Source organism: Palaemon carinicauda, chromosome 37 (assembly GCF_036898095.1).
Source record: "Palaemon carinicauda isolate YSFRI2023 chromosome 37, ASM3689809v2, whole genome shotgun sequence".
Taxonomy (NCBI): domain Eukaryota; kingdom Metazoa; phylum Arthropoda; class Malacostraca; order Decapoda; family Palaemonidae; genus Palaemon; species Palaemon carinicauda.
In genome coordinates, this window is record NC_090761.1 from 22113282 (window position 1) to 22138444 (window position 25163).

A 25163-nucleotide genomic window follows, 5' to 3' on the forward strand; every position below is an offset into this window, starting at 1 on the left:
AAAGAAATTTTGAGTCTACCAACAAACTTAAATGAGGTAAGAATTGGCACTGTGGTTGTAGTAGATTCCTAAAGCAGCCATTTAGCATTAAGAGCTGAGGTCACCCCTCAAAAGAGTTCTTTTCCTATCTGGGATTGAAACAAAGGATTTAAAGACATATGGGTAAACTTTATGCAAGGCAAAGGAAAAACACACTCTCGGGAAGAAAGGTACATAAAATACAGTCACATATAACTATTCTTTTGTAAAAGAATATTGTTATGGAAACTAAAATCATAATATATTTGAGCCTCTAAATAACAATATGTTGAAAGATAACCTATGGATAATAAAGTATTTGTATTCATTCAGTGAAAATCAAAATTAATGTGCAGCTTTTCCTGTGTTATTTTTATCCATGATATTATCTCATCTGAGTAGAATGAAATTTCACAACAGTACTAAAATGTACTAACTTACAAATTGAATATTTCTGTTGAATACGGCTTTATGATCTAACATCATTTAACAAAATACTCTTATAGGGATCTCCCTAGAAGGGTGTTCTCCACACCTGACGGCATGAACACAGTAATTATTTTCTCTAATTGCGCCAAATTGGCGTAGACAGAACAGAAACAAAATAGATACAGTATGGTAAGAGTACAAACGTTACATACACAGTACGTTTGGCATTGGAGAGTACGGATCTCCGTATGGAGGCTATACGGAAGGAGCGTAGGGAGTACAGTGTAAGGAGGGTGCGGAGAGAAAACACAGGCCATACAGAGAGTGTGGATGGCTGTATTATTACAGTGTGGACACTGTATGGACAAACAGTTGTATAGTTCGGGCCCAAATCATTCACTTTCTCCTTTCCAATCGCTCACTGAGAACTCCACAACACAAGTGAAGAGAGGGGACTACTACAACTTACGGAATTAGTACTTCAATGAATATGGTTTGCACAAGCTACCTTGTACTTGGAAAATCTGCAGGAAAGAGAGGGAAGTGATTATGGAGAGAGTACGGACGCCGCATATAGTGTACGGATCTGGCAGAGGCTGTATGAAGAGAGTACGGACAGCCGTGTATACAACATAGTTATGCTTCTAAAATACTTTGTATTAGAATTGCTTTCATATGTCCAAACATTTGGGCTTACTGACTGACATACACGTTTGGACGTACATGCGGAAGCACGCATAGGCAAAGGAATTTCAAGGGTAATATTATTATTATTATTATTATTATTATTATTATTACTCGCTAAGCTACATCACTAGTTGAAAAAGCAAGATGCTATAAGCCCAAGGGTTCCAAAAGGGAAAAATTGCTCTGTGAGGATAGGAAATAAGGAAATAAATAAATAATATGAGAAATAATGAACAGTTCAAATAAAAACTTTAAACACAGTATAAACATCAAAACAGATATTTTATATATAAACTATAAAAAAAAAAACTTGCGTCGGCCTGTTCAACATAAAAACCTTTACAGCAAATTTGAACTTTTGAAGTTCCACCAATTGAAATAGCCAATTAGGAAGATCATTCCACAACTTGGTCAATGCTGGAATAAAAATTCTAGAATACTGTGTAGCATTGATCTTCATTATAGAGAAGGCCTGACTATTAGAATTAACTGCATGCCTGGTATTACGAACAGAATGGAACTGTCCGGAAAGATCTGAATGTAAAGGGTGATCAGATTTATTTAAAATCTTATGACACATGCATAATGAACTAATTGAACGACGGTGCCAGAGATTAATATCCTGACCAGGAATAAGACATTTAATAGACCGTAAGTTCCTGTCCACCAAATTAAAATGAGAATCAGCAGCTGCGGACCAGGCAGGAGAACGATACTCGAAACTAGGTAGATTGATTGATAGATTGATTTGAGGTTTTCTGGCATCCTGACATCTAAGGTCATTGACGTCGATAGAATGAAAAAATTTAAACACTTTTCAGAATAGACTGATCACCGGAAATCTTAAAAGACTTTCTCAATTAGCTAACTTTTGTGCAATTGAAGAAGACACAAACTTAATGTGTTTCTCAAAAGTAAATTTGCTGTCGAAAATAACACCTAAAATTTTAAGTAATACAGAGTTAAAGAAACATTAAAAATGTTGAGGTCTAGATGTTGAGGAACCACTGTCCTTGACGTACTTACAATCATAGTTTGATTTTTGTTAGGATTCAACTTCATGCACCATAACTTGCACCATGCACTAGTTTTAACTAGATCTCTATTAAGGGATTCAGCAACCCAGATCTATCTTCAGGAGATTGTAGCATGATCTGTATATGCAACAACTTGTTTTCTAGGCCAAACCACATGTCATGTGTATATAGTGGGAAAAGTAATGGGCCCTGAACACTACCCTGAGGAACAACCCTAAACTACAAAAGCGTTTTGCATAAACAATGGAATTGAACACTTGCTGCCTTCAACTCATTCCTACCTCTCTTCAAAGGGAAAAAGAATAGGAGAAATGAAAAATGAAGATGACAATGTTTAGAATAAAATATAATGACCACAAACAAATCGCATAAAAAACTAGGATATCCACTATAGAATACCCTTGTAATTCGTCAATTAAAAAAGCAGCCTGCATTCACCAGGATTATAAACCTGTTCATGGTGACATTCCACTGGATATCCTCATTAACAGAATCTGAAGATGGTAGAAGAGTATCATGCTTCCGGAGTAAAAACCAGGAAGCCTCCTAAAATTAGATCATGATCTTATTATGAACACACTGTATATATATATATATATATATATATATATATATATATATATATATATATATATATATATATATATACATATATATATATATATATATATATATATATATATACACACACACACACACAGTTTCTGAGTAATGATACCTTAACGTCGTACAGTAAGAAGAGTTTGAAGATTCAATTTTTCAAATCTTCAATGAAAGAAAAAAAAATTGAAACCCAAGTGAGGATAGTCTCATTACAGTAGATACACTGATATTCATTTAATGAATGTAGGATTTGAAAGAAAATCATGATACTCTAATTATCTTAGTTTATTACATTATCAATTCTTCGTTTACCATAAGGGGGAATTCTACCATCCATAACCACCTCCGATTCCACCAAATCCCCCGTGTCCGATTCCACTGCTGACGCCGACGACTCTGGTAACGACGGGTCTGAGGTGATGACCAAGAAGGGAATTAGACTCGAGACTCATGTGGCAATCTCTTATGAAGTTCCAAAGTGGGAATCCTTATGATTCCTGATGCTGGGATTAATTTTTTATTTTTTTCCATTGTAAATCAATTGAAAATAGAGAAAATACTGAATAAATTCCAATATTTTCTTCAGTCGAAACGATCTCACAAAAATAACCTGCAAGAAAGACATAATTATCCTACCGAACAACAGAGACTGTGCTTAATCCATGGCCGAAACCGCCTCCCAATCCATGGCCGATTCCACCGCCAAATCCACCTAATCCGCCATATCCACCTGATGGATCAGGGAAGGCGGAGATCGAGCAGACCACGGCCAAAACAATGGCCACCACAAACTGATAAGAGATCACGAAGGAAAAATGAAAACATTAAGGAGTCCATGAGTTGGTGGGAAGGATCTGCATATATTATCTCATATAAAAATAAGATTATCCAATTTGGTTAAAAGCTAAAAGGATTCTAAGACCAAATTAATGTTGATTTCAGTAAAAATTAAGAGAGGATGTGTAATCAAAATGATCTCGTATTAGAATTTTAGATTCTGAGTTTTCTATAAAGCAAATGTATTTTTATGCAATCTACTGAAAGGAATTAATATTTTCAAAATTGCAAAACTTTTTTCATTGAAATAAACTCACGATTGGGCGAAGGAAGTTCATGTCTGGATGTGTCTTCTGGGACTCCTGAAGAAGGATTATGCAATGGACGTGTTCTCCGCCGGTATTTATACCCGTCGGGATCTTACGCCCTTGGGGAGAATGAGTCGGCTAAAAGCGCCTCCGAAAGGAGGTTCCTCTGAAGTAACGGGTTTTTGTGCCATTTTTTCCTCCTCCTTTTCTGCTTTCATCTGCTAAATCTGGTTCGATTCTAGGATCTGTTCTTCCAAGTGGAAGGACAACTAAACTGTGATGTGACGCAGAGATAATTTCGCTCAACTTCAGGTCTTAGAATCTACTCTTTGTGCAGATATTTCTATTTCCACATATTTCTTTCAAATTTGCTTCTAAGCCGACGTATAACTTTCAAACAACAAAATCCTTTTAGCTGATTTATTCCTAGATTGACTATTCATGTTGCTTATATCTTCTTGAGCAATATTTTTTTAATTGAACTTTAAAATAATTTTCTTTTATGAAGTTCCTCTGAGAAGTGTAACTAGTTGAAAATTGCGTTTTGGGAAGCACCCTTCATTTCAACCTTCGTTATAATATCATTTCCTTAAAAATATACCGATAATCAGACATCTATTTTCTAGTTTTGTTTTCAATACATGATCACATATATATGGGATCTCTTTGTATTCTCTTCTTATACTCAACAATAGGTAGCAGGTTGGCCAGGGCACCAGCCACTCGCTGAGATACTACCACTATCGAGTTATTGGAGATTACCAAACAATTCTACTTCGCTCAAGGGACTTATCACTGTACTGTAATTGTTCAGTGGCTACTTTCCTCTTGGTAAGGGTAGGAGAGACCCTTTAGCTATGGTAAGCAGCTCTTCTAGGACACTCCAAAATCAAACCATTACTCTCTAGTCTTGGGTAGTGCTATAGCCTCTGTACCATGGTCTTTCACTGTCTTGGGTTAGAGTTCTCTTGCTTGAGGGTACACTTGGGCACACTATTTTATCTTATTTTTCTTCCTCTCGTTTTTCTTTTTTTCAAAGTTTTTACAATTTATATTTGAAAGATCTATTTTAATGTTGTAACTGTTCTTAAAATATTTTAATTGTCCATTACTTATCTTATAGTTTATTTATCTCCTTGTATCCTTTCCTCACTGGGCTATTTTCCCTGTGGAAGCCCCGGGCTTATAACATCCTGCTTTTCCAACTAGGGTTGTAACTTAGCAAGTAGTAGTAGTAGTAGTAGTAGTAGTAGTAGTAGTAGTGGTAGTAGTAATAATAATGATAATAATAATAATAATAATAATAATAATAATAATCATAATAATAATAACAATAACAATATGTTTATAGGTTATTTCCACACACACACACACACACACACATATATATATATATATATATATATATATATATATATATTTGAAATTGCGATCGTAAATAAATTAGCTCTCTGCGGATGCGTTTGTTGTTCCCATCAACACTTTTATAGGTTATTTGCAACGTAGGTTTCTGGTGGAGGCATAAATTTGCATTTGCAAGGATACAACAGCCTAAGGTTCTAGAATAGTTTTATTTCAGGTGGAAAAATGTTGAGTTTTTCACGTGTCAAATAAGTTTTTCACACTGAAAAAAAAGCAGGTAAAAAACGTGTCTATGCAATTAACGTGTCTACCAAGGTAACCTGGGAACGCCTTTGCAAGGACGCAAGATGCCCACTGGGTATAAATACCCGAGCAGAAAGCGAGGAAGGCACTCCACTCTCTGGGCATCGCAGCAGAAGCATCCAAACGAAAATCCTTCAAGCATGAACTCTCTTCGCTCAATCGTAGGTTCATTTTCTTATATTACTTTTATTGGAAGAAATTCTAATCAATAATAAAAACTAATCCACTGAAATTAATTTATTTGAAATATAGTTGTAGTTATGATTATTTGTAAAAGTGATTTGTGTCAGTTATTTAAACAACGAATAAATTTAAAACTTCAGCAATTAGAGATCTAACAAATATATCCAATTGCATTTTATATTATCAATTAGAATAAAAGTACACTTCTCTAATTCATTAAATTCTAAAAGAATCCTTTTTTTCCCTTTTTGTCTCTGGATCTATAAAGATGGTAATCGCCATTGTTATGGCTCTGGTGTGCTCCACCTTCGCTTTTCCTGATCCATCAGGAGGTTATGGCCATGGATTGGGAGGTGGATTCGGTGGAGGAATAGGCCACGGACTGGGTGGTGGATTCGGTGGAGTCACCGTTGTCAGGTAAGAAATAATAAAATTGTGAGAGTTCATTCTTCATTATGAAATAGTTCCGAAAAGACGACAAAAATATTGCTGAACTTGGAATAATTCTAGGTTATTCTCAAGATCTTCTTGAGTTTACTATTAATTAATCTCTGGAGTAATATAGTAAATAAAATTCACACCATTACAGAATATGTAATATCTAGAGTGCCCTTTATTCTCAAGTCTTTTCTTCCGTCCTCCCACAGACCTGTGGTGAGCAGAGTCGTTAGTGTCAGCAGCGGATTCGGACACGGAGGATTCGGAGGAATTGGAGGAATCGGAGGTGGTGGATATGGATGGTAAAGTTTTGCATGAAAACCAATAAAAACGTAATAAATAATCCATAAGTATTACACATTTCCTTATCCTCTTATCAAAAAGGAAACAATAATTTTCATGGAATTACTCCATAAAAGAAATTTTGTGTCTACCAACGAACTTGAATGAGGTAAGATATTGGCACTGTGGTTGTAGAAGATTCCTAAAGCAGCCATTTAGCATTAAGAGCTGAGGTCACCTCTCAAAAGTGTTCTTTTCCTATCTGAGATTGAAACAAAAGATTTAAAGACATATGGGTAAACTTTATGCAAGGCAATGGAAAAACACACTCTTGGGAAGAAAGGTACATAAAATACAGTCACATATAACTATTCTTTTGTAAAAGAATATCGTTATTGAAACTAAAATCATAATACATTTGAGCCTCTAAATAACAATATGTTGAAAGATAACCTATGGATAATAAAGTATTTGTATTCATTCAGTGAAAATCAAAATTAATGTGCAGCTTTTCCTGTGTTATTTTTATCCATGATATTATCTCATCTGAGTAGAATGATATTTCACAACAGTACTAAAATGTACTAACTTACAAATTGAATATTTCTGTTTTATGATCTAACATCATTTCACAAAATACTCTTATAGAGATCTCCCTAGAAGGGTGTTCTCCACACCTGACGGCATGGACACAGTAATTGTTTTGTCTAATTGAGCCAAATTGGCGTAGACAGAATAGAAAGAATATAGATACAGTATGGTAAAAGTACAGACGTTACATACACAGTACGTTCGGCACTGGAGAATACGGATCTCCGTATGGAGGCAAGATGGAAGGAGCGTAGGGAGTACATACAGAGTAAGAAGGGTGCGGAGAGAAAACACAGGCCATACGGAGAGTGTGGATGGATGTATTATTACAGTGTGGACACTGTATGGACAAACGGTTGTATAGTTTGGGCCCAAATCATTCACTTTCTCCTTTCCAATCGCTCACTGAGAACTCCACAACACAAGTGAAGAGAGGGGACTACTACAACTTACGGAATTAGTACTTCAATGGATATGGTTTGCAAAAGCTACCTTGTACTTGGAAAATCTGCAGGAAGGAGAGAGAAGTGATTATGGAGAGAGTACGGACGCCATATATAATGTACGGATCGTGACAGAGGCTGTATGGAGGGAGTACGGACGCCGCATATAGTGTACGGATCGTGGCATAGGCTGTATGGAGAGAGTACGGACGGTGGTGTATACAACACAGTTATGCTTCTAAAATACTTTGTATAAGAATTGCTTTCATATGTCTAAACATTTGGGCTTACTGACTGACATTCACGTTTGGACGTACATGCGGAAGTAAGCATAGGCAAAGGAATCTCAAAGGTTATATTATTATTATTATTATTATTATTATTATTATTATTATTATTATTATTATTATTATTATCATTTCTCGCTAAGCTACATCAATAGTTGAAAAAGCAAGATGCTATAAGCCCAAGGATTCCAACAGGGAAAAATTGCTCAGTGAGGATAGGAAATAAGGAAATAAATAAATGATATGGGAAATAATGAAGGTAAAATAAAAACTTTAAACACAGTATCAACATCAAAACAGATATTTTATATATTAACCTATAAAAAGACTTGCGTCAGCTTGTTCAACCTAAAAACTTTTACAGCAAATTTGAACTTTTGAAGTTCCACCGATTGAAATAGCCAATTAGGAAGATCATTCCACAACTTGGTCAATGCTGGTATAAAAATTCTAGAATATTATGTAGTATTGATCTTCATTATAGAGAAGGCCTGACTATTAGAATTAACTGCATGCCTGGTATTACGAACAGAATGGAAATGTCCGGAAAGATCTGAATGTAAAGGGTGATCAAATTTATTTAAAATCTTTTGCAATATACATAATGAACTAATTGAACGACGGTGCCAGAGATTAATATCCTGATCAGGAATAAGAAATTTAATAGACCGTAAGTCCCTGTCCAACAAATTAAAATGAGAATCAGCAGCTGCGGACCAGACAGGAGAACAATACTCGAAACTAGGTAGATTGATTGACAGATTGATTTGAGGTTTTCTGGCATCCTGACATCGAAGGTCATTGACGTCAATAGAATGAAAGAATTTAAACACTTTTCAGAATACACTGATTACCGGAAATCTTAAAAGACTTTCACAATTTGCTAATTTTTGTGAAATTGAAGAAGACATAAACTTAATGTGTTTCTCAAAAGTAAATTCACTGTCGAAAATAACAACTAAAATTTTAAGTAATACAGAGTTAAAGAAACATTATAAATGTTGAGGTCTAGATGTTGAGGAACCACTGTCCTTGACGTATTTACAATCATAGGTTGAGTTTTGTTAGGATTCAACTTCATGCACCATAACTTGCACCATGCACTAGTTTTAGCTAGATCTCTATTAAGGGATTCAGCAACCCAGATCTATCTTCAGGAGATTGTAGCATGATCTGTATATGCAACAACTTGTTTTCTAGGCCAAACCACATGTCATGTGTATATAGTGGGAAAAGTAATGGGCCCTGAACACTACCCTGAGGAACAACTCTAAACTACAAAAGCGTTTTGCATAAACAATGGAATTGAACACTTGCTGCCTTCAACTCATTCCTACCTCTCTTCAAAGGGAAAAAGAATAGGAGAAATGAAAAATGAAGATGACAATGTTTAGAATAAAATATAATGACCACAAACAAATCGCATAAAAAACTAGGATATCCACTATAGAATACCCTTGTAATTCTTCAATTAAAAAAGCAGCCTGCATTCACCAGGATTATAAACCTGTTCAAGGTGGCATTCCACTGGATATCCTCATTAACAGAATCTGACGATGGTAGAAGAATGTCATGCTTCCGGAGTAAAAACCAGGAAGCCTCCCAAAATTAGATCATGATTTTATTATGAACACAGTATACAAATATGTATATGTGTATATATATATATATATATATATATATATATATATATATATATACATATATGTATATGTATATATATATATATATATATATATATATATATATATTTATATATATATATATATATATATATATATATATATATATATATATATGAATAATGATACCTTAACGTTGTAAAGTAAGAAGAGTTTGAAGATTCAACTTTTCAAAATTTTAATGAAAAAAAAAATTGAAACCCAAGTTAGAATAGTCTCATTGCAGTAGAGACACTGATATTCAATTAAAATGTAGGATTTGAAAGAAAATCGTGATACTTGAATTATCTTAGTTTATTGTATTATCAATTCTTCATTTATCATAAGAGGGGAATTCTACCATCCATAACCACCTCCGATTCCCCCGAATCCCCCGTGTCCGATTCCACTGCTGACGCCGACGACTCTGGTAACGACGGGTCTGAGGTGATGACCAAGAAGGGAATTAGACTCGAGACTCATGTGGGAATCTCTTGTGAAGTTCCAAAGTGGGAATCATTTCGATTCCTGATACTGGGATCAATTATTGTTTATTTCATTATAAATCAATTAAATATAGAGAAAATATTGATTAAATTCCAATATTTTCTTCAGTCTAAATGATCTCACAAAAATAACCTGCAAGAAAGACATAATTATCCTACCGAACAACAGAGACTGTGCTTAATCCATGGCCGAAACCGCCTCCCAATCCATGGCCGATTCCACCGCCAAATCCACCTAATCCGCCATATCCACCTGATGGATCAGGGAAGGCGGAGATCGAGCAGACCACGGCCATAACAATGGCCACCACAAACTGACCGGAGATCAGGAAGGAAAATTGAAAACATTAAAGAGTCCATGAGTTGGTGGGAAGGACCTGCATATATTATTTAAAAATAAGATTATTCATTTCGGTTAACAGCTGAGAGGAAGTGTAATCAAAATGATCTCTTATGAGAACTTTAGAGTTTTCTATAAAGCAAGAGCATTTTTATGCAATCTACTGAAAGGAATTAATATTTTCAAAATTGCAAAACTTTTTCATTGAAATAAACTCACGATTGGGCGAAGGAAGTTCATGTCTGGATGTGTCTTCTGGGACTCCTGAAGAAGGATTATGCAATGGACGCGTTCTCCGCCGGTATTTATACCCGTCGGGATCTTACGCCCTTGGGGGAGAATGAGTCGGCTAAAAGCGCCTCCAAAAGGAGGTTCCTCTGAAGTAACGGGTTTTTGTGCCATTTTTTTCTCCTCCTTTTCCGCTTTCATCTGCTAAATCTGGTTCGATTCTAGGATCTGTTTTTCCAAGTGGAAGGACAACTAAACTGTGATGTGACGCAGAGATAATTTCACTCAACTTCAGGTATTAGAATCTTTGTGCAGATATTTCTATTTTCACATAATATTTTTTTCAAATTTGCTTCTAACCCAACGTATAACTTTCAAACTACAAAATCCTGTTAGCTAATTTATTCCTAGAGTGACTATTCATGTTACTTATATCTTCTTGAGGAATATTCTTTTAATTGAACTTTAGAATAATTTTCTTTTATGAAGTTCCTCTGAGAAGTGTAACTAGTTGAAATTTGCGTTTTGGGAAGCCCCCTTCATTTCAACCTTTGTTATAATTTCATTTCCTTATAAAGATACCAATAATCAGACATTTATTTTTAGTTTTGTTTTAAACAATAGGTAGCAGGTTTGCCAGGGCACCAGCCACATAATGAGGTACTACCACTATCGAGTTATTGGATTCTTTGACTTGCCTGACAGTTACAGTATATGTTGTATCACTCTCTCTCGTCACAGCTCATTTTATCTTTGCCTACAAATACACCGAATAGTCTTACTTATTTTCTACATATTCTCGTCTTTCCTCAAACATCTGACAACAATGAGATTACCAAACAATTCTATTTCGCTCAAGGAACTACTTACTGTACTGTAATTGTTCAGTGGCTACTTTCCTCTTGGTAAGGGTAGAAGAGACTCTTTAGCTATGGTAAGCAGCTCTTTAAGACACTCCAATATCAAACCATTACTCTCTAGTCTTGGGTAGTGCTATAGCCTCTGTACCATGGTCTTTAACTGTCTTGGGTTAGAGTTCTCTTGCTTGAGGGTACACTTGGGCACACTATTTTATGTTATTTCTCTTCCTCTCGTTCTTCTTTTTTTTCGAAGTTTTTACAATTTATATGTGAAAGATCTATTTTAATGTTGTAACTGTTATTAAAATATTTTAATTGTCCATTACTTCTCTTATAGTTTACTTATTTCCTTGTTTCCTTTCCTCACTGGGCTATTTTCCCTGTTGAAGCCCCGGGCTTATAACATCCTGCTTTTCCAACTAGGGTTGTAACTTAGCAAGTAGTAGTAGTAGTAGTAGTAGTAGTAGTAGTAGTAATAATAATAACAATAATAATAAGAATAATAAAAATAATAATAATAATGATAATAATAATAATCATAATAATAATAATAACAACAATAACAATGTTTATTGGTTATTTGCATATATATATATATATATATATATATATATATATATATATATATATACATATATATATATATATTTATAAATATATATATATATATATATATATATTCATATATATATATATATATATATATATATATGTATGTATATATCATATATGTATATATAAGTATATATACATATATATATATTTATATATATATAAATTTGAAATTACGATCGTATATAAATAAGGTCTCTGTGGATGCGTTTGTTGTTCCCATCAACACTTTTATAGGTTATTTGCAACGTAGGTTTCTGATGGAGGCGTAAATTTGCATTTGTCAGGATAAAACAGCCTAAGGTTCTGGAATAGTTTTATTTCAGGTGGAAAAATGTTGAGTTTTTTAAACTGAAAAAAAAAAGCAGGTAAAAAACGTGTCTCTGCAATTATTGTGTCTACCAAGGTAACCTAAGAACGCCTTTGCAAGGACGCAAGATGCCCACTGGGTATAGATACCCGAGCAGAAAACGAGGAAGGCACTCCACTGTCTGGGCATCACAGCAGAAGCATCCAAACGAAAATCCTTCAAGCATGAACTCTCTTCGTTCAATCGTAAGTTCATTTTCTTATGTTACTTTTATTGAATGAAATTCTAATCATTAATAGAAATTAATCCAGTGAAATTCATTGATTTAAATGATAGTTGTAGTTATGATTATTTGTTTAAGTTATTTATGACAGTTACTTAAACAAAGAAGTTGTAGTTATAAAATGTATTTAAAACATTAGCAAAGAGACTTAACAAGTATATGCAATCGTAGTTCATATTATCACTTAGAATAAAAGTACACTTCTCATATTCCTCAAATTCTAAAAGAATCCTTTATTTTTTCCCTTCTTTTCTCTGGAACCATAAAGATTTTGATCGCCATTGTTATGGCTCTGGTGTGCTCCACCTTCGCTTTTCCTGATCCATCAGGAGGTTATGGCCATGGATTGGGAGGTGGATTCGGTGGAGGATTAGGCCACGGATTGGGTGGTGGATTCGGTGGAGTCACCGTTGTCAGGTAAGAAATAATAAAATTGTGAGAGTTCACTCTTCATTATGATACAGTTTAGAAAAGACGACAAAAGTCTTGCTGAACTTAAAATAATTCTAGGTTATTCTCAAAATCTTGTCTTGAGATTACTATCGATTAATCTCTGCAGTAAAAGAGTATACAAAATTCACACCATTACAGAGTATGTAATATCTAGAGTGCCCTTAATTCTCAAGTCTTTTCTTCCCTCCTCCCACAGACCTGTGGTAAGGAGAGTCGTTAGTGTCGGCAGTGGATTCGGACACGGAGGATTCGGAGGAATTGGAGGAATCGGAGGTGGTGGATATGGATGGTAAAGTTTCCCATGAAAATTTATAAAAAAAAAAAAAAAGAAACAATAAATTATCCAAAAGTTTTACATATTTCTTTATCATCTTGTCAAAAAGGAAACATCAATTATCTATGAATTTCTCCTTAAAAGATATTTTGTGCGTAATAACAAACTTGAATGAGATAAGATATTGACACTGTGCTTGAAGTAGATTCCTAAAGCAGCCATTTAGCATCAAGGGCTTAAGTCGACTCTCGACAGCGTTTGTCTGATTGATTGATTGACTGACGGGACTATCTCCCCTCGGGAGTCACAGTTAGTTCGGCTCCAAATGGAAAATCGAGAAAAAATCTGGTGGAAATCCTGTTTGTCATTTTCGTTAAATAATGAAGTTAAACACATGTATATGTATATGTATATATACATATATATATACATATATATATATATATATAGATATATTTATATATGTATACAATTGCTAATACATGTTATATATGCTCAAGTTGAGCAAATGCTTGACGGTATTTCCTAATTGGAAGAGACCTTGTCCCACATATTCACACCTGTGCTATTTAATATCCCAAGGATTACTCAATTACCCTAACGCACACTGGCTTTCATGTACATATTCTAATATGAAAAGATCTAATCAAAGCATCTTTCCATAAACACTATTCCATTTCAAGAAAATCAATCCCTTTACATTGGTCTTAAGAAATATTTTCCTTCAAATGCCACCAGATTTGGTTAAAAAAAGAAGCAGTTTAGACATTTAATTGAAATTTTCATGTCTCTAGAAGTTACAGGTTCCTTCTTAGATGCAAGTAATCCTAAAAACACGAATATATATATACATATATGTGTATATATATATAAATATATATATATATATATATATATATATATATATATATATATATAAATATATATATATATATAAATATATATATATATATATATATTATATATATATATATATATATATATATATATATATATATATATATTAGTTTTTGAAATGTTCAAAGACATTTTTTTACTCTCTAGAAGGAGTGTGGAGATCTGTGGGGTACACGGGACAGATGGCGTGTCTGGTTCCAGGACAGATCACGTATAATATTTACTTCTTGTCAAAGATATCATGACTATGCTCCCAATACAGATTAGGTATATTTTATCTTGTTCATTATGGTTACAAGATGGGCTCCCTATAATTTGCCTTCAAAGCATGTCAACTGTTTCGACTTTAAGACGTCCCAGATATATTAAGGTGTTTTTGGCTCCAAGCCTAATCAAGATCTTTTTTTTTTTCATCATTGCAAGACCTATTAAGCATAATTTGCTTCCGAGATATTTTAGTAATATTCAAATTCTGGAACAGGTAAAGTATAAATTGCATCTAGGATAGGAGAGTTTTTTTTCATGTCTCTTGGACAGTTTAGATAAGGCTGTGTATAAAGGATATGTTGATCTCTGACACAAAAAAATCAGTAACTTCAAGACCTAAAGTAGCAGTGAGAAACTAAACCTTTTTTTTCTTACTCTGATCAATGACTTGCAAAAGCAAAAATGGCATCTCAAACATGTTACTTGCCGAAATCTCTCTCTCTCTCTCTCTCTCTCTCTCTCTCTCTCTGAAGATTTATTATAAGCTTATATGTGAGAATCAAGTGGATTCAACTTTATTTAGTGGTAAGTACATTAACAAAAACCAAATTGTTCTTATGAAATACAAATACCGGAGTTAAAAGCCGGAGACGTTTTTCGTCCTTCATAAGTAAAACCTTCCGCTGTTTACTGAATCAATCTTCAGCATTCAGTTGTATAACCAAGAGGATAAAAGTCCACAACTAAACAATAGGATGGGCAGAGCGTCAGGACACAGTATATTATTATATTTTTTTGGGAGATATATCGATCTAAATACTTTTAAGTATCACTATGAACAGGACAAAAACAAATACACCATATATATATATATATATATATATATATATATATATATATATATATATATATATATATATGTTACGCTCAATGTTAATAATTGCCTAATGTGTACTTTAAGCAAACAGTTTGCCTAATATTTATATTGTGCAAAATGCGTGCCTAATCTGCACATTAAGCAAGACTTTCAGATTAGGCAACCATATTTTGCCTGAATTGAATAGAGTGTTACGCTGTCCTGTGTGTGAGGGGAAGCGTGTGTGGGGAGTGCGTGGAGTGTGTGAGTGCGTGGGAGTGTTTGTCGTGGAGTGAAGTGTGGTTGTGGTGTGTGGAGTTGAGTGTGGTTGTAGTTCGAGGTGTGATATGAAGGTTTGGTGCCTCATAGGGCATACATTTAATATATCTATCTATATTTCCAGTAATAGAGATGGATCAAACTGCATTTGAAGAGAAGCTACGTGAGACACAGGAATCAAAGGCCGAAAATGCTGTCCTGCAACCTACTGCTAAACGTGACAAGCTTATAGAAGATTTGCTGAGGATAAATTCCCATGGCGCTACGTCTCCATTTGATTACAACTTACAAAAGCGCTACGAGATCCTGCGTGTGGGCAATGTTGACAGACTAATTCGAAAACGAAAAGATCCAGCTAACGACGTGTTCAAGTTTGTTGCATCTCTAGAAGAAGTGTTTGATATTGTTAAAGCAGCTCAAGAAGGTATTGGCCATGGTGGTGGTAAGAAAACAATAGCTAAAGTGAAGAAAAAGTGGCCAAACATCACGTAAGAAGTGTGCTACTTATATATTTCATTCTGTTGAGCACTGCCATCAGAAGAAAGTCAGAAAAGTTCCGAAAGGTCTCGTTGTGAAGCCTGTGCGCAGTCATCACCTTTTTTTCAAGATGTCAAATTGATCCCATCAATTTTCAAACATTGCCCGATGGTGATTACAAGTACATCATGACATTTGTAAACCATTTCAGCAAATTTTGTGTGCTGCGTCCTCTTACACTGTGAATAACAGTTTTGTTTTTGTTTATTTGTGTTTACTTCATTTTGTGTAGCTATTATAAAAGTTTGTCTGAATAAAGTTCATGTTTCTATCAGTTTGTATCAGTGTCTCTTTGTCCTCCTTCCGCCTATTCATATTCACATTAGACAAAATTGTGTGACATATTCACATTCCGCAAAATGGGATTGCATAATGTGTGCAATAGGCAATTTTACGAGTTTTTCTGCCTAATATGTACACTGGGCAAACCATTTTGCCCAGTGTTCTGATTGGGCAAAAATGTGCCTAATGTACACATTAGGCAACTATTAACATTGAGCGTAACATATATATATATATATATATATATATATATATATATATATATATATATATATATATATATATATATATATATATAGATGCAAAGTATAAACAATGACAGATAAGAGCAAAACCCAATATTAAGTAATGCCTGCAGTACACAAATATCAACATACAGGATGGCAGGTCTCAAGTGAATAAACGAATGGTAAGATCTGCTTTTAGACGACACCTCTATGTTGACGTACAATGGCTTATTAGAGCAGTCATCTTGATTCACTCAAAGAACAGACCTTTATTCGCCATTCCCAATCACTAAATACCTTTCTTTCTCGGTGATTCTAAGAGTGATAAAATCTACAAAGAAACGTTCAAGAACAGTTTCCTAAAGAAAGCAAGGTTTTCAAATGTCTGTAAAATTATCTTCGTCTTCTGAACTTCCAAGCAGGTATATAATTTGTCCCAAAACTAACATCATTTCTCCTCGGGGATTATATGAATGTGGCAAGACCAAAAACTATTAATCAAGGTACTCACCATTTTCCTTTCACGACCCGGTGGACTTCCCATCGCTTCTTGAAGCTCCGTCACTACAAAGAGAGAAAGTCAAAATGATCAACCTGTTCGCTGGAAGAGACTAATTATAAAGGCTACCTATTCAACATACACCCTTCGACTGAGATTTTCAGTGTTTCTGCTTTCTTTTATGGCCTCTTTTATCTTTATATATATATATATATATATATATATATATATATATTTATACATACATATATATATACATATACATACATATGCATATACATATACTGTACACACACAAATATATGTGTATATATATATATATATATATATATATACATACATATATATACATACATACATATACATACATATGTATATACATATATACATATATATATATATATACATACATACATATACAAACATATGTATATACATATATATATATATATATATATATATATATATATATATATATATATATATATACTGCATGTCGCTGCTTCATCCATAAATGATACCATTGTCCACTAAATTTCATTCACAACAGAAGTACATGATTACCTAAGTACTATAAGCGATGATATTCCAACTTACTTGGGATTCCATTTACAACATAAAATTATTTTGGAACTTGACAACTTCTGCTTCCAGGGTTTTACATTTTACTTTTCATGAACTTCCCCAATTCACTCAAAGAAAAATATCTCTACTTTGAATACACGCTACTGAATCTGCTATCTAGAAAATCATAATTTGGACGCAATGAGTTTTTTATGATTAGTGCAAAGAAGGGTTTATCATAAGCCTCCAAAAGTCTGCGAATGGTCTGTAACTCTAGATATGAAAGTAATTTGCCCTATGGGTAAAAGAGAGAATATTACTCAGTACTCAGGCTGGTAGCTGCCTCATTCGCCAGGTTTACACAGTCCTTCTCAAGTTATACGAAAAGCTCCATTCAAAAAAAAAAAAAAAAAAAAAAAAAAAAAAAAATTAACTCTACGGACTCTGGTTGCATGATTTCATAGGATAAAAATATAAAATTTAACAATAAGTAATGAACTAATCATTTATATTCAAATATGATATATACAATTAGATGGGGATCTTATCCACTATCTTTGAAAAAGACAGGCATGAAATGTTTCCGGAGGATAGTGAATTCTCATTTGCTGTAGTCCTGTACCAAGGTTCAGTACTGTGCCAATAAGAACATTCGCTCAAATTGCAAATTGGCACAGGGTAATTCCAGTTGCATTGAGAACATCACTTCCAATCAAAAAGTAAATATTTTGTAAGTGCAACAAAACTGACATTTGCAATACGAAAAAGAATAGCAAACACTTCATAACTTGAATTGATAATTTAAGAATTTATATGGAAAAGATAGCCAATACATTTAGAAATATACATCCATTATTGTCAAATATTAAAAATTTAGCAATATAATTATTGAAACATAAATCTAGCCCCATCAACAACATTTTACATTTTAATACTTTATGGACATGAAGCTTATTTAAATTTTAGATATCATTCATAAGTCCTTATCATTTTGAGGGTTTTCTATATTTTTTCATTGAGGTAGCAATGATACAACGATATAGAGTATGTGTTAAATTACAGAGTTCATATCACACAACTTATGAGAACCCATTAAATGATATTAGCATCCAAAGAAGCTAATAGTTGAATATTGCCCTGTCGCTCAACAGGAATATCTCCGAATCTTGAGTACCAAATCTCTGGTAATTCCAGTTGGAATTTCTAATTTCCAGATAACGAAGAGCACAAGTTTTAAAGCATCTTTGTGATTTTCAAGTGTTTAAAGACCTGCAATTACCATCTCTGGTCCGGCTTTTTAAAATTTATTTTAGGGCAAATAATATAAACAATTTATTTTTTCCAGTTTATTATGTATTATTTCGACTTATCTCGCACAGTGTTACCATCCATAGCCTCCATAACGTCCACCTCCGAATCCTCCAAGTCCGCTGCTGACCACGACTCTGCTAACCACAGGTCTGTGGCAGGGAAGGAGACAGTTAGACTTTCCACTCATAAGAGAATCTCAAGGTATAAAGCATAATGAATTAAATCATTCTAGATTATTCGGTGAATACTGATATTCATTTCACTCAAGATGAGTAAATGATCTTTTTAAATTAAGCAAAATACCATTTTAATTATATACTGTAAATGATTTTAGCATACCGGACTACAGTGACTCCGCCGAATCCACCACCCAATCCATGTCCGAATCCACCTCCCAATCCGTGACCTATTCCCCCACCGAATCCACCTAATCCATGGCCATATCCACCAGATGGCTCAGGGAAGGCGGAGGCGCAGATGACCATGGCCAGGACAATGGCTACCATCAACTAAGGTAGTAGAGACAAAAAGGAAGAGATACAAATAAAGTAAAGGTTCTGAATATATCTTTATATAATTGATACGTATATCACTTTGGCAATACTGTACTCAATAGGAATCTAATAGCAAATTAATACTGTTGAATGTATACAAGGGGGGGGGGGGAAAGAAAGCGGATTATTATGCCATATCATAAAAACAAAAGATAGGATTCTGGTATTCTTTGATGAAAGGAAAATCTTTTCTGATTCATAATTCTCAAGTACGAGGTCAAACTATGTGTAGCTTAACCCTTACCTCACAATGACTTGCCATCTATGACAAAATCTCTGTTATGGTAATTAGATAAAATCTCAAAAAAAAAAATTTCGAAGTTAACTTACGACTGGACGAAGGAAGTTCATGTTTGGATATCTGTCTTTTGGAAACCTTTCGCTGGAAGTGCTGAAGAAGGATTATGCAATGGACGCGTTTCGGTGGGTATTTATATCTGGTGGGAATCCTACGCCCTTGGGAAGATGACTTGGCTGATTGCCTCCGTGGAACAAAAAAAGTTACGTCGTAGTAACGGGTTTCCTTCATTTATACACCAATTTCCTGCTTTCATTGAACTGTCATAATTTTACATTTTAATGTGGCCTTGATAACCTTTTATTGGTCAACAGAAAATGAAACAATTAAATTTATTAAATCGAAGAGAATATTGATATTTTTATTATTTGTGCAATATCTTTATATTCATAGATATAAAAGTGTTTTTCTAATTTTCATTGGCTTCCAACAAATAAACTTGGTTTATCATCACATAACTTTCGAAATATATATAAACAATGATATCAGATTACTCTGCTTAACATTTTTGTGTTATACACGTAAAGGTCTTGTTCGCAAATTTATCACACGATAATTTTCCTGCACTTTCGAAAATATTCCTTTCAGTTAAGTTAATCTGTAAAAAACCTCTCGGTGAATATCATACTACCTTTTGTAGAGCAAATTTGAGACACTTTAAGTCTTCTCAAAATGTTCGAAGCACTAACATATCGAATATTTATTATTAGTTACTCTTGTTCTTCTTAATTCACTAAAAAGGTTCTCAATAGATAGTTGTGATTTTTATTTTTCTTCTCAGACGAGAAAATTGAATATTTAACTTCACTAAAATATTCAGGTCAATGTATTCCAGTGTTTCATTACGAACAAGATGATGGCAATACATGGTAAGAACCTTTTGTTTATATATATACATTAGTACAGATACATACATACACACACACACACACATATATATATATATATATATATATATATATATATATATGCATATATACATATATATCTATATCTACATACATAACGCAAATATATATTTACACACACACACACACACACACATATATATATATATATATATATATATATATATATATATATATATATATATATATATATATATACAGCGTGGGCAGCAAAAAAGAGAAAAAAATAAGCTCATATTTTCTATCAAAATAATCTTTACCTTCTTAGTTTCAGGTGAGGTAGATAGAAGACCTGCAAGTTTTGTCTGACAACGGTGGAAGAGAGGACCAGGATTGTGGAGCTGTATTTTGCAACTAAGTTGCTTACACTGGTTCAAAGACAGTTTCAACGCGAGTATACTGATAATAAAATTCTACATCCATTAACACGCACTTGGTAAATAACTTCAGAAACACTGGAAGTGTGATTAACAACAACAAAGGCCCCTGTGGTCCAAAAGTAACAGCGAGGATGCCATCAAACATTACAGACATAAGGGATCACTTACAGCAGTTGCCCCGCAAGTTCACCAGACAGCTGTCACAGGAAGTGGTCATTTCCAGGACATCTGTGAGCTGAATCATTCATAGTGACTTAAAGCTGTTTCGTTACAATGTTCAGATTCTTCAAGCTCAATAAAAACCAACAAGACTGAACGCTTTGAGTTTGACCAAACCATTAGTGAGCGTACATTTGGACCGACTTCTTTACAGCGAGAAGGCGCACTCCCATTTGAGTGGGCATGTGAATATGTAAAAATTTAGGTTTTAGGCCAATGAACAGCCTCATGAACATGTTGAAAAACCTCGGAGTGTCGAAAAAATAACTGTGTGGTGCACACTAGGAAAGAATGGTATTTTTGGCTCATACTTCTTTGAAGATAATGGTCCTCCAGTGACAGTGAATTCAGATCGATACATCGAAATGCATCTAAGAAGCTTCACTACAGTATAGGGCACCAAATCATTATTCTAACTGCACTCTTCAATACCTCAAGTACAGGTGACCGATTAATCTTAAGGAGGACCGACAATCCATGGCCACCCTACTCGCCTCATTTCAGCCGCTGGACTACTTTCTATGGGGCTACCTGAAGGAGAGTGTATGTGGACCATCCAGACACAACTGACAGATTGATAGAAAACATGACGAGAGAGATCCGGAGAATTCCTAACGCCATGTTGGAGAGAGCTGTCAACAACTTCAATGTGAGAGTGGCGAATGTCATCAAGCAGAGAGGGGCCTGGATTGAACCCATCATAAATCAAGGACCCCAGTAGACAAAAATCCATCAATTTAAAAATTCTTTTGTACAATAAAACTTAGAAACACTGTTCATGTCTGTTGAAAAAATCTTACAAAAATACATATTGCTGTAGAAACTAACAATTTTATTTTGTTCCACTTTTGTGGCCCACCCTGTGTATGTATATATATATATATATATATATATATATATATATATATGTATATATATATATATATATATATATATGTATATGTATATATATATATATTACATATATATAACATTTCTGTTTTTAAACATTCAAAATGCATGTTTAAATCTACTAGAATAAGTACATGACAAGCAAATTTACTCATATTTGAATGTCTTATATTCATTGGGCTTAAAATGCCTTCCAAATTATATATATATATATATATATATATATATATATATATATATATATATATATTATATATATATATATGTGTGTGTATTATATATATATATATATATATATATATATATATATATATATATATAAAATAGGTGACTCTAAATTTGATATGTTTAAGGTCACTGCATGGGGAATGTCCAGCGAAGGTCAAAGTTGATATATTATAAGTCTAACAATACAGGAAGTAACGAGATATACGATTACCAGAACATCACAGCAGATGCCAAAAACCAGCAATTCTGAAACAATGAACTTCATTCTTTGAATCGTAGCTTTATTTCATAATGTTCGTTTTCATAAAAAAATTCACCAATACATGAATTCAAAATCGCAAGTAAGATGTTACTTGAAATTACCAAGACCTTGGTTTAGCTACTTACTCCGACTCGGATTACCTATGATCATTATCAGGCAATTCTCTTCACTAAAACCCCTATTACACTTATGCTCTATGCTTTGATGCCGCACATAGGCTGCGTAGACAGTACGGACGTGACGGTACGGAGCCAGTAAGAATTTTTTCCCTAACATAGTCAAATTGGTGTAGAGAGCATGGAGACAAGACAGTTGCGGAATGGTAAGAGTACGGACATTACCTACACAGTACGTTTGGTATTGGATAGAACAGATCACCAGGTGCAGAGGCAACACGGAGGACACATAGAGAGTACAAAGGCCGTGGAGAAAGTACGCAGACACTATGGAAAGTGTGGATACAACACGGATGTATAATTATAGTGAATACACATTACAGATGAATGCTGGATTATCAATGTGTATATATGTACATATATGTATATATATATATATATATATATATATATATATATATATATATATATATATATATATATATATATATATATATATAGACGTATTATTTGGACCGAAATAATTCACATTGTACTTTCAGATCACTCACAGAGAACTCCAAAATACAAGTGAATAGAGGAGACTACGACAACTCACAGAATTAGTTCTTCAATGGAAACGGGCTGCACAAGCCACCTTGCACTTAATATGTCTGCAAGAGCGAGAGTGAAAAGAGTATGGAGAGAGCGCGGACGCTGCAGACACGGGACGAATCATGTCAGAGGCAGTGCGGATAAAGTCCGGACGGCGGTGTATAAAAAACGGATTTTGATGATACTCTTGAATTGGCTAATCCACTGAAGCATGCAATCCCTTTTAAGATGTTGGCGGATCACGGCGGACAGGCCCGGGAATACGCAATGATGCAACACAGTGTACACATACAGTATAGACCCCTTGTGGATCTCTATCAGCAGCCATCTTTGAGTATGTGTGATAGGGATTTAAATGAACTTGACGCTGTTAAATATGATTATACAAAGAATACTATTCCCATACATCCGATAAAATAATTAGGCAGTTGAAAGATATCAAAGGATACATCATCACAATATACATTCACATTTAATTTCAAAGGATTGATCCCTCTCTATTTTGTTTCTGGGTCCATCAGTCGGTTATAGCCACAGAGTAAGTGGTAGATTAGACCATGGATTAGCTCACAGTCTTGGCCATTGATTAGGTGATGTATTAGGCCATGGATTAGGTGCTAGTTTTGGCAGGATTAGGCATTGGACTTGGCCATGGATGAGGTGCTGAATTTGGGCATGGATTCAACACTGGATTAGACGTGGATTTGATCCTACATTAGATGGTGGATTTTGTGGAGTCTCTAAAGGCCGGTAAGCTATCTTTATTACAAGTTCCGTTTTTATGAATAAAGGAGTGAGGTAGATAGATGGAAGAATAAAAAAGGACTCAATACTTCATGTATTATTCACCGAATTAGGTAGTAATCAGAAATAGAATAAAAAAATTAACAGAATGTAACAGTATATTTCAGTTCATCTTCAGCTAATTATCTAAGTCTCTTATTCTTCCACAACAGAGACCTGTGGTAAGCAGATTCGTTGACGTCAGCAGAGAAGTCGGACATGAAGGATTCGGAAGTGGACGTTATGGTGGTTTCCGTTGGAGATGTTCAAGAATATGATATGATCAAAAGCATAATAAACTAAGCTAGCCGGATGCCACTGGATTTATTTATTTTTCGATAAAAAATGGTTGTGTCTATTGTCCTACAGAGAAACATAGCTTGGTTTAGAACTGTATCATTTTAGGAATGCAAAATTTGAATTAATAAAATCATTCTTAATTACTTTGTACATTGAAGATCTCAAAAATCACTACCTTAACATTAGCTTCCTTAAGGTAGCTAATGTCTCTCTTTGAATGTAAAAAGGAGAAATGAAAAACGAAGATAATAATATTTAAAAGACAAAATAAAGCCCACATTTACACTGCATAGACAACTATGACATCCCCTGCAGAATTGGCTATTTGTACACCTACTTTAAGAAAATACGAAATGCTCGGGTCAATTTTGTACTACCAACCCAAAAAATTACGAAGGCCTTTTCTCATATGTTTGTCCACTATAGAAAATTTGACAATCATTGGCAACTTGAGAAGTCGTTCTGTTCGTGTTGCAATCTCTCTTTATTTTTCGTGTTGCTCTAAGAGTTAATGGACTGAAAACTGCTAGGTTTCGATATTTCTACTAAAAAATTTGGTTGGGTTTTATTTCATTCTGAGTCTGAACCAATATGTTTTATATCGAGTATACTGTATGTATAAGGAAAAAAAGGGATTTTGAGCGAAGTGAAAAATCTATTTTTGGGTGAGATAGCCATGTCATCCTGATGGAAGGT

The 25163-nt window shown here is 34.1% G+C and overlaps 6 protein-coding genes across 6 annotated transcripts; 3 read left to right on the forward strand and 3 right to left on the reverse strand.

The window, feature by feature from the left end:
- Positions 1 to 3054: 3054 nt before the first annotated feature.
- On the reverse strand, positions 3055 to 4156 carry LOC137629022 (cuticle protein 64-like). Its single transcript, XM_068360283.1, has 3 exons — positions 3869 to 4156; positions 3411 to 3565; positions 3055 to 3185 (listed from the first exon to the last, which is right to left on the reverse strand). Exons 1-3 carry the CDS (start codon positions 3887 to 3889, stop codon positions 3101 to 3103), a joined length of 261 nt encoding a protein of 86 aa, XP_068216384.1. The 5' UTR covers positions 3890 to 4156; the 3' UTR covers positions 3055 to 3100.
- A 1819-nt stretch (positions 4157 to 5975) lies between these two features.
- LOC137629225 (uncharacterized) lies at positions 5976 to 6451 on the forward strand. The gene is made up of 2 exons (XM_068360488.1): positions 5976 to 6124; positions 6355 to 6451. Exons 1-2 carry the CDS (start codon positions 5976 to 5978, stop codon positions 6449 to 6451), a joined length of 246 nt encoding a protein of 81 aa, XP_068216589.1.
- Positions 6452 to 9741: 3290 nt separating this feature from the next.
- On the reverse strand, positions 9742 to 10684 carry LOC137629226 (cuticle protein 64-like). Its single transcript, XM_068360489.1, has 3 exons — positions 10475 to 10684; positions 10075 to 10229; positions 9742 to 9851 (listed from the first exon to the last, which is right to left on the reverse strand). The coding sequence occupies exons 1-3, from the start codon at positions 10682 to 10684 to the stop codon at positions 9767 to 9769; spliced, it is 450 nt and encodes a 149-aa protein (XP_068216590.1). The 3' UTR covers positions 9742 to 9766.
- A 1756-nt stretch (positions 10685 to 12440) lies between these two features.
- LOC137629031 (uncharacterized) lies at positions 12441 to 13556 on the forward strand. The gene is made up of 3 exons (XM_068360295.1): positions 12441 to 12510; positions 12817 to 12965; positions 13198 to 13556. Exons 1-3 carry the CDS (start codon positions 12490 to 12492, stop codon positions 13292 to 13294), a joined length of 267 nt encoding a protein of 88 aa, XP_068216396.1. The 5' UTR covers positions 12441 to 12489; the 3' UTR covers positions 13295 to 13556.
- Positions 13557 to 15646: 2090 nt separating this feature from the next.
- On the forward strand, positions 15647 to 16006 carry LOC137629227 (KRAB-A domain-containing protein 2-like). The gene has a single exon (XM_068360490.1). The coding sequence runs from the start codon at positions 15647 to 15649 to the stop codon at positions 16004 to 16006; it is 360 nt and encodes a 119-aa protein (XP_068216591.1).
- Positions 16007 to 18961: 2955 nt separating this feature from the next.
- Positions 18962 to 19931, reverse strand: LOC137629027 (uncharacterized). The gene is made up of 3 exons (XM_068360288.1): positions 19819 to 19931; positions 19274 to 19443; positions 18962 to 19083 (listed from the first exon to the last, which is right to left on the reverse strand). Exons 1-3 carry the CDS (start codon positions 19837 to 19839, stop codon positions 19005 to 19007), a joined length of 270 nt encoding a protein of 89 aa, XP_068216389.1. The 5' UTR covers positions 19840 to 19931; the 3' UTR covers positions 18962 to 19004.
- Positions 19932 to 25163: the final 5232 nt, after the last annotated feature.

Bases quoted from the DNA above. Each gene is read 5' to 3' on its own strand.
- LOC137629022 (XM_068360283.1), bottom strand. From the start codon at position 3,889: ATGAACTTCCTTCGCCCAATC. The intron at 3,566-3,868 runs GTGAGTTTATTT...ATCTCTTATCAG, and splicing joins TGAACTTCCTTCGCCCAATC to TTTGTGGTGGCCATTGTTTT. The intron at 3,186-3,410 runs GTAGGATAATTA...TCATCACCTCAG, and splicing joins AGCACAGTCTCTGTTGTTCG to ACCCGTCGTTACCAGAGTCG.
- LOC137629225 (XM_068360488.1), top strand. From the start codon at position 5,976: ATGGTAATCGCCATTGTTATGGCTCTGGTGTGCTCCACCTTCGCTTTT. The intron at 6,125-6,354 runs GTAAGAAATAAT...GTCCTCCCACAG, and splicing joins GGTGGAGTCACCGTTGTCAG to ACCTGTGGTGAGCAGAGTCG.
- LOC137629226 (XM_068360489.1), bottom strand. From the start codon at position 10,684: ATGAAAGCGGAAAAGGAGGAGAAAAAAATGGCACAAAAACCCGTTACT. The intron at 10,230-10,474 runs GTGAGTTTATTT...ATCTCCGGTCAG, and splicing joins TGAACTTCCTTCGCCCAATC to TTTGTGGTGGCCATTGTTAT. The intron at 9,852-10,074 runs GTAGGATAATTA...TCATCACCTCAG, and splicing joins AGCACAGTCTCTGTTGTTCG to ACCCGTCGTTACCAGAGTCG.
- LOC137629031 (XM_068360295.1), top strand. From the start codon at position 12,490: ATGAACTCTCTTCGTTCAATC. The intron at 12,511-12,816 runs GTAAGTTCATTT...GGAACCATAAAG, and splicing joins TGAACTCTCTTCGTTCAATC to ATTTTGATCGCCATTGTTAT. The intron at 12,966-13,197 runs GTAAGAAATAAT...CTCCTCCCACAG, and splicing joins GGTGGAGTCACCGTTGTCAG to ACCTGTGGTAAGGAGAGTCG.
- LOC137629227 (XM_068360490.1), top strand. From the start codon at position 15,647: ATGGATCAAACTGCATTTGAAGAGAAGCTACGTGAGACACAGGAATCA.
- LOC137629027 (XM_068360288.1), bottom strand. From the start codon at position 19,839: ATGAACTTCCTTCGTCCAGTC. The intron at 19,444-19,818 runs GTAAGTTAACTT...CTACTACCTTAG, and splicing joins TGAACTTCCTTCGTCCAGTC to TTGATGGTAGCCATTGTCCT. The intron at 19,084-19,273 runs GTATGCTAAAAT...TCCCTGCCACAG, and splicing joins GGCGGAGTCACTGTAGTCCG to ACCTGTGGTTAGCAGAGTCG.